Here is a 15,258-nt window from a genome sequence, read left to right as displayed (position 1 = left end):
AAGTTTTAGGTCCAGTCTATTCCATCACTATTTTAAAAACTTATAGAATTATGATCACTGCCCCCAAAGTGCTCCCCCACTGACACCTCAGTCACCTGCCCTGCCTTATTTCCCAAGGGTTGGTCAAGCTTTGCAGCTTCTCTCATAGATATGTCCACATGCTGAATCAGAAAACGTTCTTGGACAGAGAGGAATTTGTTAAGTATGTACAAGTCCTTAACACTATAGTAGTCCCAGTCTATGTTCAGAAAGTTTAAATCCTCTACCATAACCACCTTACTATTATTGTAGATAACAGAAATCTCCTTGGAAATTTCTGTCTCAATTTCCCTCTGACTACTGGGGTATCTACAGTACATTCCCAATCAGGTGATCATCCCTTTCTTATTTCTCAGTTCCATCCAAATAGCTTCCCTGGAAGTATCCCCAGAAATACCTTCCCTAAGTACAGTTGTAATGTTATCCCACATCAAAAATGCCACTTCTCCTTTCTTGCCCTCCACCTCCTTTTTCTAATCTTCCTATCGCATCTATTGCTTAAAACATTATGCTGCCAATCCTAAGGACAGATCATAAAAAAAAATAAAAAATTAATTTGAAGCATATCTCAAAAGAGTCAAGTCACCTGGAAATGTTCTGGTTATTGATCTTCATTAGTGACTGGAACGTTCCAACTTTGGTGCTTGATGTTTGTAAGTAGTTGCAGTGAAACTTACCGTATGCATTTAGCTGTTAAGCTCAACAGGAGAGCAGACTGGCTTAGGTTTCCCAAGCCAAAAATGTTTGCAGCTGTGTCAGTTTGGATGTATCACTCTTTCTTTGAATGGAAAAGAAAATTCATCCTATACTTTTCCTTACTATACTGCCACAGTCATTACAATGTTGAATTGCTATTTGTCTTCTCTTCACATTTTCAGTGCCAATTGAAAACTGTGGTGCAAAACATATGTACCTTTCAGTGAGGCAGAGCATTGCAGAGAAAGAAAAGTTGAATAAAGTTGAATAAATGGAAAATGTTGTCAGTGGATCAGTGCTCACAAATTGCACTGTTAATGTACACTGCAGCCCAACCAATTTTTCTTGAGCTGACTTAATAGTTATCACTTTTTTAAAAAAAAATTAAAGGGAACTTGGATTCTGTAATCTCTACAAGCTGTTATCACGCTTTTAAAATAATTACACAGACTTGAAAGAATGATCTGTACCAGTGGCTGTTGATGTCCTTTCACACTCCCACAATTGTTAAAAGTGAACAGACTAACAGATATAAAGTTTACAGCATTAATGGATTTTGTAGCAGTAATCCTGTTACCCAAAACCTGTCCTATTATTTGTTCACAAAAGCTTCATGTCATGGCTTTGAGCTGATCTGTGAACACTGCACAATGTATCCGTAATGTGGGATTAATTACAACATGCAGTATTCATTCTTAGCTGAAAATGTTTTCTGTCCATTCAAAAATGCTAATGCTCTCTATTGACATCCAAAGGTTAACAAAAAGTCAGGTACAGTATTTAGATTCAATTTTAAAATGATGCAGACTTTAATTTACTTTAAATTGGTAAAACTTTAATCATTGATAAGTTGCTGAAATTTGTTGCTTGAATTATGTAATTAGTTCTATTTGTTTCTGGACAGATACGTTAAACAACCATACCGAACCAAGCCATGATAAAGAGAGACCCAGTGAATCACTTGAGCCTGGTGAAGCATGTAAGGTAAATAATTGTATTATATACAGGTGTACAATTGCAGTTGTGCTTATTCCATGAATTCTTCCTTCTGCCCATTCAGTAAATTCTGAAGACTTTGAATAAAAAGCCGTAGCTTTATTGGAATATAAATCTTTTTGATCTTATTAGGATTGTCCCAGCTTCCAGAGTAAATCTTCCCTCCCATGTTGAGCAGTGGTTACTAAATTTTCTGTTCATTACCTGCAGTCCTAGAAATATAGTAGAAGCTATATGATAGAAACAAGAAGTAGAGATCTGCACTTTCGTGAAAGCTTATTTTTCTGATTATGTTCCAGCAATATAAACAAAGTAGTGCTACTTAATATGCTACCTCAGTTAAGCAATACAAGAATTGTTCTGAATATTTTGATACGCAGCATTAGTATTTTGAGTGAAGTTTATGGCATAAATAAAATGCTTTCATTTGCAGATATTTCAAACGCATTCTGGAAATATATAGATGATATATTTAAATGCAAGATGTTCTTTTGAAAATAAATGTTGTGCTTTGTTCTGTCAGTGTGATTAAAACTAAATTTGCATGATTTCATTTGGTATGTGCAATTTCATTTCAGTAAATATTCAGTCCAAAGATGTGCACATTAGGTGGACAGGCCATGCTAAGTTGCCCCATAATGTTTAGGGATGTACAGACAAGGTGGGTTAGCCATGGTAAAAGTGGGGTTATGGAAATGGAGTTTGGGTCTGCGTGGGATGCTCTTTGAAAGATCAGTGGAAACTCAGTGGGCCGAATGGCCTCTTTCTGCACTGTCGAGGTTCCTCGATTCTTGTACAAGGGGTGTATTCTGTTAATTTTGGGATACATTTCCGTGTTAAAGCAAATGTTTTCAGAACCATTACTTGGGTGGTAATGTGTATTACTTTTCTCCATGTAGATAATCACAGAAACAAAATTCAAAACCATAACTTTCACCAGGTTTCATAGTTATGTTATAGTTTTTAATTGGTCTGAAAATGGCATGTTAAATGATGACTAGCTGCATTAATTTACACACACTGTCTTGAGGAAACAATTATCTGTTTCTCTACTTATTGGGGCCATAATTAATTATTCCACAATTCTGTAGTTTATGTTTAGTTTGAAAATTCCATGTATAAATCTCTCATCTTCCTATGCAGCCCCTCAGGATCGAGGAAAGATTTGCTCCCACTCCAGTCTGGTGAGTTGTGAGGTGGCTGGTAAACAACATTCCCCTGATGCTGTGCAGTCATGAGGAACCTGCACGCTGTTGATTGCATGCTGGTGAATGACTTCTGCGTCTGTAAGCCACTGTCACTACAGACTTCTGACATCTGCATTGCAGAAAATAAATTGCACGATAATTGCTGATAGGCCCAGTGTGCAATCTACAGAATGCCACGTGTTGGGAAAATGGTGCTTGAAGGGTGGGTGGATGAGTGCCATTTACCAAGACTGGAAGATTGGGGACAGCAAATTTTTATTTTGCAGAAAGTCCATTTGTACAGCACTCAGAATTTTACCAGCTTTGGATTGAACAGTATTCATGAGATTTGAGTGATGTGCATGTAAATTGTCACAAACTAACTTAGAGTATCTTGGAATAAAATGCTCAACCATTTGCATGATGTGGTTCTTGGGGAAGTTTGGAGTTATGTTTCAGTTGTGACCTGGAAGATCACAATAGTTTTAAAGAATTATAGTTACAAATGTAGAAATACAAGTGTATTTCTCATCTCTAATACTGGTCTCAAATTTTGTGTCAAGAGATTACTGCATCTGGCTTAGCGATAACATTTCAATGTCTTAGGTCAGATGGTTCGATGTTCGGTTTCTAACCCGGATGTTTGACTATTTATTCTGGGCTACACTACCAGATATTGGGCTGAGTTTGACCAAGCATTGTCCCTGTGTCAATTTAAGGGAGTTTAATAGGGTTTCTCTCTGTGAGCTCTATAGAGTTAGCTGTCTCAATTCTCCTTGCTTTCCTCAAGTATGCACCATGGTCACACAGTTGTTCACCCACCAGTAGCAGAAGTACCTGTCACTGTCAGCACCTTTGAGGATTCAATCCACCAGGACCACTTTGGAGCCCAACTGTGCACTGAGTCGAATGCTGCAAGGCCGAATATCCTTTCACAGTAAAGTATTGGGAGGACAACAAAAGAGAGAACTTTTGAGAGCTCATAGATGACATGGGTGACACTTCATTAGGAATAGAGATTCATATTCTTTAATGTTGTCTCTTTACATCATCACCTGTGTGATTGACTGTCATAGTGACTGCAGCTACAAGAATGAAGCTAAAGAGGCTAACTATCCTTCGTACCATGACATGTTAAAATGCTCAGTGACAAAGTATTAATTTTACCCTAATACCCAGGGTAACATTATATCTTGGCATTGTTCAATTTGGAGCATCACATACTGTAAAGCCTTCAAGAAGTTGTTCATATTAAATTGCTTTGAACAGGCAAGCAACAAGAAACAGACAAAAAGTAGCAATTGTTTTTGAGAATAAACAGGGCCTGTTTACCTTTCAAAACAACAACACATTTATTGGAAGTAAGTGTGTCAGTTAGGTTCTGTCTGGCTTACAGTGCCTGAGGCTGCATCGCTGTCATGGTGAAGGTGATATTCTTCCTGCTCAATGTCCTTATCCTCACCCTTGGAAGACTACTCCTCTCCCAGGTCTTCAACATCTACCACATCTATCACATTTTGCTGCATGCAAAAGCAGCACCCTTAAAGATCTTCCCAAACTAATCCAAGCATCAGAACATTACCTACAGGAGATCTCTTGTCTGCTTCACACTAGCCCTTGTATGGATAAAATCTGCAGCCATTGTTATGAAGAGTGGTTTAGCTCATGGGAAGGAGAGATAGACATATGGAATAACAGTTTTTTTTGGTCTTATCTAGCCACGTGCAAAGTTGATTGGTATATTGCCATGTGAAATGCTTTGAGAGCCATCTGTTATCTATGTAGTGCCTTATTATGAAGAAATTTAATGAGTTCCTCTATCCACTGTATAAATGAATATCTGTTTAATTTCTGAATTGCCGTTCCATGCATTTCTGTCTTATAATCTATTGGATATATAATGACGATGATTTTGAATTTTGATATGATGTATTCCCATCATGCTTCTACATTTCTAGCAATAATCCTTGAAACATATTGGAGGAAATTCTCACTTAACCACATTGACAGAATCAAATCAATCACCTTTTGCAATGAAAATAATACTGGGTAAGTTGTAAAGTAGACCACCAGTTTCATCTTATCCGCAGGCTTGTTAGGTTAAAATGATTCCAGCCAAAATCTTTGGCTTTATCATGCACTTTTCAAGTATTAATGTACATGGCTCAGATTAGAATCATAGAGATGTACGACATGAAAACAGAACTTTCAGTCTAACTTGTCCATGCAGACAAGATATCCTAAATTAATGTAGCCCCATTTGCTAGCACTTGGCCCACACCCCTCTAAACCCTTCTTATTCATGTACCCATCCAGATACCTTTTAAATGCTGTAATTGTACCAGTCTCCACCACTTCCTCTGGCAGCTCATTCCATTCACACGCCACCCTTTGTGTGAAAAAGTTGCCCCTTAGGTCCCTTTTAAATCTTTTCCCCCTCATCTTAAACCTGTGCCCTCTAGTTCATGGGCTCCCCCAACAAAGGTACTAATCTACTGTTGAACAGTTTTCTACTGGCCTGCCAATTGCTTTGTTTTGGTTGATCTTTTGGTGTTAGTCAAACAACATGATATTATGTTAACCATCCTCTAGAGCATTCCTGATTACAGATTGATATCACTGTTCAGACTGATGTTAAATGCTAAGTTTCTGTGTACATTTTATATCTTAATAGGATAATGTTTCAAAAGTAAAAGAACCTGAGGGATGTAAGACAAAACTTTGTTTGTAAATACAGGAAGATAGGGTTTAGGCTTGTTCAGAGCCGTTTCAAGTTAAATTTCGAGTCTGGCTGGCTGTTAGCATTGGAGTCCATCCACAATGAAAAATAGATTAAGATTTATTCAGTTGTGTGCACAGACATAATTGAATAGAGAACTGGCTGGGCAGCAGGAGACAGAGTAGTAGTGGAAGGGAGTTTCTCAAAATGGAGAACTGTGATCAGTGGTGTTCCACAGGGATGCATGCTGGGTCCACGGTTGTTTGTGATATAAGTAAATGATTTTGAAGAAGGTATAGATGGTCTGATTAGCAAGTTTGCAGATGACACTAAGATTGGTGGAGTCGCAGATAGTGAAGGGGACTGTCAGAGAATGCAGCAGAATATAGACAAATCGGAGAGATGGGCTGAGAAGTGGCAGATAGAATTCAATCCAGGTAAATGTGAAGTGATGCATTTTGGAAGATCCAGTTCTAGAGCAAACTATATGGTAAATGGAAAAGTCCTGGGGAAAATTGATATACAGAGCGATCTGTAAGTGGAGTTGAAATGCCCATCAGCCATGATTGAATGGCAGAGTGGACTTGATGGGCCGAATGGCCTTACTTCCGCTCCCATGGGTGTTCAGGTCCATTGTACCCAGAAGGTGGCAATGCAGGTCGATAGAGTGGTCAAGAAGGCATATGAATGCTTTCCTTCATCGGACAGGGTATGGAGTACAAGAGTGAACAGGTCATGTTGCAGTTGTATTGGACTTTGGTTCAGGCACATTTGGAATACTGCATACTGTTCTGGTTGTCACATTACCAGAAGGATGTGGATGCTTTGGAAAGGGTGCAGAGGAGGTTTATCAGGATGTTGCCTGGTATGAGGGTGCCAGCTATGAAGAGAGGTTGAATAGATTAGGATTATTTTAGTTGGAAAGATGGAAGTTGGGGGGGTGGGGGGGAAACCTGATTGAGATCTACAAAATCATGAGAGATATAGACAGTGTGGATAACAAGAAGCTTTTTCCCAGAGTGGGGCACTCAGTTACTATGGGTCATGAATTCAAGTTGAGAGGGGAAATGTTTAAGGGAAATATGCATGGAAGGTTCTTTACACAGAGGGTGGTGGGTACCTGGAATGCGTTGCCAGCGGAGGTGATAGAGGTGGGCATGATAATGTCATTTAATACGCCTCTCAACAGATATATGAGCACGGAGCAGAGGGATATAGATCCTTAGAAAATTGGCGACACGTTTAGATAGAGGATCTTTATCGGTGCAGGCTTGGAGGGCTGGAGAGTCTGTTCCTGTGCTGTAATTTTCTTTGTTCTTTGTTCCAAGAATCGTATGCCATAATAAATGCATCCAAACTTGCCTTCTCACTGGAAGGTATTGGTGAAAGATCACATTTAAAGTTTAAATAAATATTTCAATTTCATTGCACACTGGATCATAGTGTTTTTGTTCAGAATGTAATTCCTTTGAATGTAGGAAACCACTGTATTAAAACCTGATTTTCATGAACCTCCTATTCTACAATAATCAATGAAGATGAAGCACAAGAGGGAAATATAAATACAAATACAGTTGATTTACCAGAATTTTACAGGTCAGATTAGCAGGATCTGTGGCAATCATTCAAACACCTCTTGTTTACAATAAAGGCAAGATGGCTCATTGTCAGGAATAACGAAGTTGTCACTTATGAATTCTAATAGCACCTCATATGTTACTCCTGTTATGGTCCTGGGTGGGACAGCAAATTATAGGATGACCTAATTAGGAACGAATAATGTTTTTCATTTAAAGTAAACCATGTTTGAGGTAATAAGTATTTCTAAGAAAATAAAGTCATGCAGTTCCACGGTGCTGGGCATCCAAAATAAACTTTTCTGTGCAAGAAACAATTACTGAATACAGTTTATATTTGGTAACATTAAGCATGAGATAAATATTGGAAACAGACAAACAGTGGTCAGACATCCCTCTCATTTCTCAGCAACCTTCCCAAACTTTAAGTACACTGTGTTTGACCAAATCTTATGAAAATATTGCCCCCTTTCCAGTGAACTTGAATAGCGAACTTTCACATTCTGTCAAAGCCACTCTGTCATGGGTTACCTTAATGACCGCTCATCTCCCAATGGTTGAATCTCTCTCTCTGAGACCACACTCCCCTGGATTCTTGAGAATGCATTCCAGTGCCAAGTCAAATCACAATTTCATCTCTTTCACAGACGACTGCCTTCAGCATGCTGGGGATTGCCTCTGCCTTTCTCTGAACCAGATGCTGCTTGTGGTGTTCTGTCTTCTCTACTCTCAAATGGCCTCACAGGCTTCAGAAAGCCACTCCCCACTCCTCGTTCCTCTGGACCCACTACAGCACTTTGGCTATTATACAGACATCATTCTCTCTAGCATAGACCCAGTAACTTTCCATCACTATTTCAGCCGCAAGCCTTGACTCCCCTGAAACTGCTCACCAAAGCACCTCTGTCAGAGACTGTTCCCTCTGCTTTTAAGTATTTGACTTATCAGTGGTGTAAAGGTTGCAAAATTCTTCTTTTATTGCCTCTGGCCAATACTTGAGTCCTGTGAGCTTCCCTTTTGCGTTGCTTCCCAGTCCTATGCTCTTTATTATTATGGGCCAGTTTCCAGCACAAAGGAGCAAGTTTTATTATAAAATGGCTGGATCCTTCATCTGTAAAACAATAACAGCACGAAGTATGTGTATTCTGTCATGTTGGCCTCTGTGCATGCACCACAACTTGTAGCCTATTGGAAAATAGATTTCTCTCTAGGATCTAAAACATGTGATGTTTATTTTTCTTAATGCTCTGTTCATAATATAGAGGGATGGAATCATACAGTACAGAAGAGATCCTTCAAATCATTGAGTCTGTACCAACAAAATTTACTTAAAATCTACATTAGCCCCACTTTGCAAAATTTGGCCCATAGTCTTAAATATTATGACATTTCAAGTGCTCATCCAAGTACATTTTAAAGGCTGTAAGATTTCCTACCTTAATTACCCTGCCAGGCGGTGCATTTCAGATTCTCACCATCCTCTGGGTGAAAAATATTTTCCTCAAATCCTCTCTATACCTCCTGCCTTTTACTTTTAAAATTATGCCCCTTGTTAGTGACCCTTCAACAAAAGGGTATTGCTGCTTTCTATCCATGCCCCTCATAATCTTTCGAACCTCAATCAGGTCCCCTCTCAGCCTTCTGTACTGTAAATAAAGTAACCCTAGTTTACGTAGTCTCCATTCATTGCTGAACTGCTCCATCTCAGGCGACATCAGTGAATTACATCCTTCCCATAGTGCGGTCACCAGAAATGCGCACAGCACTTCAGGTATGGTCCAACTAGAGTTCAATATAACCTCCTTGCTCTTACAATCTAAGCCATGACTGATAAAAGCAAGTGTCCTTTATGCCTTCTTAACTTGTTCTACTGCCTTCAGTGATCTGTGGACAGCCACCTCAAAGCCCCTCTGAGCTTTCCAATGTCTCGCTATTCAAAGAGTATTCTCTTGTATTGTTCCTTCTTCCAAAGTGCATCACCTGACACTTATCAGGGTTCGATCTACCACAGATCTGCACATCTGACTAATTCATCTATATTCACCTGTAACCTAAGATCTCCTTCCTCACTGTCAACCAACTGGCCAATCCTTGTGTCATCTGAAAACTTGCTTATCATAACTACGCTTCACCCTTCCATACATTCTTCTTTATTGTTTATGTATATCATGAACAATAAGGGGCCCACCCTATGGTATGCTGTTGGACACTGGCCTCCACCACAAAAACAGCATTCTACCACCACCCTCTGTCTCCTTCTTCTATGTTGTTTGCAAATTACCAAGTTACCCTGGAATCCCATACAATATTTTTTATATTCGTCTCCCTTGTGGAATCTTGTCATAGGCTTTGCTGAAATCCATTAAAACTACATCAGTTGCCCTAGTATCTTGTCATATCCTCAAAATTCAATCAAATTCATGACCTCCCTGATGACACCTTGCATCTCCAATTAGTAATTAATTTTCTCTAAGAATTTCCTTGTCACTGTGAGTCTCACTGGTCCATAATTTTCATGCTCCTTGAAAAATAGAACCACATTAGCTGCCTTCCACTTCTTTGATACCATCCCTGTGGCCAAAGACGAATTAAAAATTTGGGTCACAGCCCCAATAGTTTTCTCCCCTGTCTCCCATAGCAGCCTGGGATGCAACTCCTCATGACTTGGAGATTTGTCAACTTTTAAGCCCTCCAATATCTTCTCACTCCCTTTGTCAACGTGCTCAAGAACCCCTCAGTCCCTTTTCCCAAACTGTGTACTTATGCCATCCTTCTACAAGGATGGGGGGGGGTGGCAGGGGAAGGTGCCAGGATGGGAGGGTGGGTTGTCGGGGGCGTGGAACTGACCAGTTAGTCATGGAGGGAACGGTCTTTGCGGAAGGCGGAAAGAGGTGGGGAGGGAATTATATCCCTGGTGGTGGGGTCTTTTTGGAGGTGGCGGAAATGTCGGCAGATGATTTGGTTTGTGCGAAGGTTGGTAGGGTGGAAGGTGAGCACCAAGGGCGTTCTGTCCTTGTTACAGTTGGAGAGGTGGGGTCTGAGGGCGGAGGTGCGGGATGTGGACGAGATGCATTGGAGGGCATCTTTAACTACGTGGGAAGGGAAATTGCGGTCTCTAAAGAGGGAGGCCATCTGGTGTGTTCTGTGGTGGAACTGGTCCTCCTGGGAGCAGATACAGCGGAGGCGGAGGAATTGGCAGTACGGGATGGCATTTTTGCAAGAGGTAGGGTGGGAAGAGGTGTAATCCAGGTAGCTGTGGGAGTCGGTGGGTTTGTAAAAAATGTCAGTGTCAAGTCAGTCGTCAGTAATGGAGATGGAGAGGTCCAGGAAGGGGAGGGAGGTGTCAGAGATGGTCCAGGTAAATTTAAGGTCAGGGTAGAATGTGTTAGTGAAGTTAATAAATTGCTCAACCTCCTCGTGGGAGCACGAGGTAGCGCCAATGCAGTCATCAATGTAGCGGAGGAAGAGGTGGGGAGTGGTGCCGGTGTAATCACGGAAGATCGACTGTTCTACGTAGCCAACAAAGAGACAGGCATAGTTGGGGCTGTCTTCCACCCTCTTCCATCAAGCAGAAGCTATAAATGTTTGAATATACATACGAACAGATTTAAGAGCAACTTCTTCCCTGCTGTTATCAGACTTTTGAATGGACCTCTCAAATGTTAATGTTGATATCTCTCTCTCTCTTTCTTTCTTTCTCTCTCTCTCTCTGCCCCTCTCTCTCTCTGCCCCTCTCTCTGCCCCTCTCTCTCTCTCTCTGCCCCTCTCTCTCTCTCTCTCTCTCTCTGCCCCTCTCTCTCTCTCTCTCTCTCTCTCTCTGCCCCCTCTCTCTCTCTCTCTCTCTCTCTCTGCCTCTCTCTCTCTCTCTCTCTCTCTCTCTCTCTCTGCCTCTTTCTTTCTTTCTTTCTTTCTTTCTTTCTTTTTTTCTCTCTCTCTCTCTCTCTCTCTCTCTCTCTCTCTCTCTCTCTGCCCCTCTCTCTCTCTCTCTCTCTCTCTCTCTCTCTCTCTGCCCCTCTCTGCCCCTCTCTCTCTCTGTCTGTCTCTCTCTCTCTCTCTCTCTCTCTCTCTCTGCCCCCCCTCTCTCTCTCTCTCTCTCTCTCTCTCTCTCTCTCTCTGCACCTTCCCTGCAGTTGTCACACTGTATGCTGCATTCTGTTCTACTACTCTGATGCACTTTGTACGGTACAATCTGTTTATATGGCACACACAACAACACTTTTCACTGTATCTCTGTATGTGACAACAATAAATCAAATTCTTTGATGTTGGTCAATATACTTTATTTGAATTGGCTGGCACTGTAGTCATTGGAAGACATTTGTCAATAATTAGCAGCATTATGAGATGAGATGTTATTTCTTGATTTACCAATATTGTATGTCTTGAAGCAGCATAGCTTATCTATTCTTATTTCTTTATAAAATTCAGCTGTACAAAATGTGGTATAAATGAAGTTCCATTAATTGTTGTCAACACAATTTGGAGATGTTCACAAGTAGGCATATTGATGGAGCACAATCTTTGATCTATGTTGAGCAAATGGCTTTTATGTAAAGGAGTTGACTTGGATCAAGCTGATAATCTCCATACACTACAAAATTTGAACTTATCTGTGATATTTAGTCATGCTGTTTCTATAGGACTTTCATGGGCCCAGAGTGGAGGAGGTTGGATCTGGGTCTTCCTACCTAAAACTTGGACTGGGCTCTCGGGCAGCAATCAAGAACCCGGGGACACAATTTAAAGATCTAGCAGCCACTTTTCTGTTGAGAAATATTTCCTTCATTTTACGCAAGTAAGTACAGAGCAAGCCATTTGTCCCCTCGGGCTTGCGTCACCAATCATTACCATCAGGTTGATCTGCCTGTGGTCTTGACTCAACTTCTCTCTCGAACCTGGTAACACTTGATTCCTTGGAGAGGATTCTTCTCCTTGTATATATTCAATTATTGAGTCATCACTCTTTTGAGAATTAACATCCCTCAGAGAGAAAAAAAAATCTCACCTCTTGTAATTATTTTGAACTGTCCTGTAATGTAATTACGTTAGATGCATACAAACTGTGAAATCTGTGATTTCTTTGTCCTACTTTTTATCTCCACCCAAACTTTGACACATTGATCTTCCAAACCACGATCATTTTTTATTACTATATTGATCTCAGCCTTTATTAACAGAGTTATGTCATCACATTTTCCTTTCTTCACATCTTTCCAAAATTAAATTCCCTTGAATATTTCAGCCCTGGTTTGTTTACAACAACATCTCTGGAATGACTGACATATCATTGCAATTTACTTCTATTACCGCTATCAATTCATCCATTTTACGAATACTGCAAACCTTCTGATAAAAAGCCTTCAGTTCTGTGTTTTACCATTTTTGCCTCATATAACCCTTGTCCTTTCCTGCCTGATTCCAGTTACAATTGCCCATATCATTAAGTTGCACTATTGCCTTATGCTTTTGTATTAAAGTTTTTAAATCTCTCCTCGTGACCCCTGTAACCCCACCATTTAGCTTCAACTCCTCTCTGCAGCCTCATTTACACAATTTGCCAGGATCTTGGTCCCAGCATGGTTCAAATGAAAACTATCAAACAGTACAGCTTGTAGGAACAAATTACTGTAGATGCTGGAATCTGTACTGAAACAACAAATACTGGAGATCACAGCAGGTCACACAGCATCCATGGAGAGAGAACAAGCTAACATTTCAGAGCTCTGATGAAGAGTCACCTAGACTCAAACATTAGCTTGCTTTCTCCCATGACTGTTGTCTGACCTGCTGTGATCTTCAGCATTTGTTGTTTTCAAACAGTACAGCTTCCCCAGTGCTGATGTCACCACCCCCTGAATTGAATCCTGCATCAATACTTGAGCTGTGCATTCAACTCCCTGATCTCATTTACTCTATGCCAGCATGTTCATGACTCAGGTAGCATTCCAGAGATTATAACTTTTGTGGTTCCGCTTTGTAATTTACCCCTGAATTCCACATATCACTTAGCAAAGCGTTTTCCTCGGTTCAACCAAAACATGCCTCTTCTTTGAGAGAAATTTATTATCCTTAAGATAGAGGCAGAAATGCAAAATGTCCTGTCCCCTACCTATTCACAAGTCAGATTTGCAGCAAGTTAATGGTGTAGATAATGACTGATTGATTGTAAAAGAGTTTAATCACTAATTGACAAGCTCCATAAATTTGGGATTTTTAGCTCAGCCAGTTAACTGAGAATTTAAAACAAACAGATGTTTTATTTGTGTGTATCAGTAGCAGCATGGCAACTGTTGCCTTGGTTTTGGTTGCTTTTGATCTCTGGTTCACTTATACTTGAAGTGCAGCAGTTGCCATGTGATGGGGATGTGTTATCATTGATGAGCAGTAGCACCAGATGGAGATACATCACCATTAAGGGGGACGTGTATTATTGGGGAGTACCTTACCAGCCCAAGTGAAGGCATTGAACTTTTTGCAGTGGTATTTTGCATGAAAGTGAGGGAATTACCAGTCAATATCCATCCATTGAAATGATACACAAGTTATATTTCTGTGTGGCTGAGTGGCACCCAAACCTGGAACTTTTTCCATGCTGTTTCCTCAAAGAGTATTTAGAGTTTGTGTCGGTAAATATTTCTAATTTGTCGCTAAATTATCCTGCTCTCTGAATCCAGTTCGTGTCTACAATTTCTAATTTTTACACACAAATAATGGGATGTGTAATGAAGTGCTATGAGTGAATGAAAGAGCCAAATACTGTTCCCCATTTGTTCTCAATATGTTGCCAATGTAGCACTTTCATTTGTGTTTTTAAAACCTGCATAGAAGTTTCCTGGTCATGTAATCTGCAGCAAGGAGAATGCAAATGTGCCAGTATGTGAAACCTTAATACAACTCCCTTCAGAGATCAGTGACATACAGACTTCCATTGTAACCTTTGATGTCCCTTACAGACTTTTTCATATTCATTTCGTAACAAATAAAAGAAAATTCTGCAAATACTCAGGAAATCAGGTAGCATTGGTGGCAGATAAAGAGTTATTATTTTAGTTTAATGATATTTTATCAGAGGTGGAAAAAGAAGCAAAATATGGATCCAGAGGTGGTGTGAATGGGAGCAAAAGCATTACCAACAGTTGCTGCCCAAAAAACGGGAGCAGTGTTTATGAATGTTCAGTCTGGAAAGCTGTGAAGTGTCTTTTTCTTTTATATTTTACTATGATGGCAATATTGATGTAAATAATTCTATATTTATCGTGCCAAGCCTGACTCTCGATCACCTCATTGTTTTTAAGTCGTCTTGATCTAATCATACTGCTGAGAAGGCAAAGGAAGATCCTTTCTAATATCGCCAGCATTAGGCCTCCTGATAATTCTTGCAATTCTATAATCATAGAAATTGTGAATGTTATGGCAATAAGAATAGTACATTCATCTCTTTCAGTGTATTCTGATGAGCAATTAAATCATGACTGTTTTATATGTTGCATTTTTACCGTCTTTGATCTTTAGTCCTAAATATCTTCAAGGGACAGCAAACTTTCAAACTTGTTCTTGAAAATTTGAATTCACCGAACATTCCACATTTCCACTACCCTTTGTATGCAAACAGTACTTTGTGACACACCAGAAATCACTGGCTCAGTTCTACTCAAGTTATTTTCCAACGTGACTTCATTTTAACATCAGAAAATTTAACCCCAAGCCCCAGCCACTAGCAAAGTGGGTGGCATGGTGGCTCAGTGATTAGCATTGCTGCTTCACAGTACCAGGGACCCAAGTTCGATTCCCACCTCAAGCAACTGCCTGTGTGGAGTTTGCACATTCCCCCGGGTCCTCGCAGGTTTCCTCCGAGTGCTCTGATTTCCTCTCACAGATGTGCAGGTCAGATGAATTGGCCATGCTAAATTGTCCATAGTGTTAGGTGCATTTGTCAGGGGTAAATATAGTGTAACGGAATTGGTCTGGGTGGGTTTCTCTTCAGAGGGTCAGTGTGGACTTGTTGGGCTGAAGGGCCTGCTTCCATACTCTAGGGAATCTAATC

At 40.3% G+C, this 15,258-nt stretch overlaps 1 protein-coding gene across 2 annotated transcripts in view; it reads left to right on the top strand.

Annotated features, from left to right (window-relative positions):
* Nucleotides 1-15,258, top strand: part of tiam1a (TIAM Rac1 associated GEF 1a) — a 301,399-nt gene that overhangs the window by 203,815 nt on the left and 82,326 nt on the right. For both annotated transcript variants that reach the window (XM_060833501.1, XM_060833502.1), the window contains exon 15: nucleotides 1,640-1,719. In XM_060833501.1, the coding sequence (XP_060689484.1) occupies nucleotides 1,640-1,719 (80 nt within the window). The remainder of the gene's footprint in view (nucleotides 1-1,639; nucleotides 1,720-15,258) is intronic.

The sequence above is a fragment of the Hemiscyllium ocellatum genome, chromosome 12 (assembly GCF_020745735.1).
Source record: "Hemiscyllium ocellatum isolate sHemOce1 chromosome 12, sHemOce1.pat.X.cur, whole genome shotgun sequence".
Lineage (NCBI taxonomy): Eukaryota > Metazoa > Chordata > Chondrichthyes > Orectolobiformes > Hemiscylliidae > Hemiscyllium > Hemiscyllium ocellatum.
Note: the sequence above shows the minus strand (reverse complement) of the source record. Positions and strands in the feature narration are given on the sequence as shown.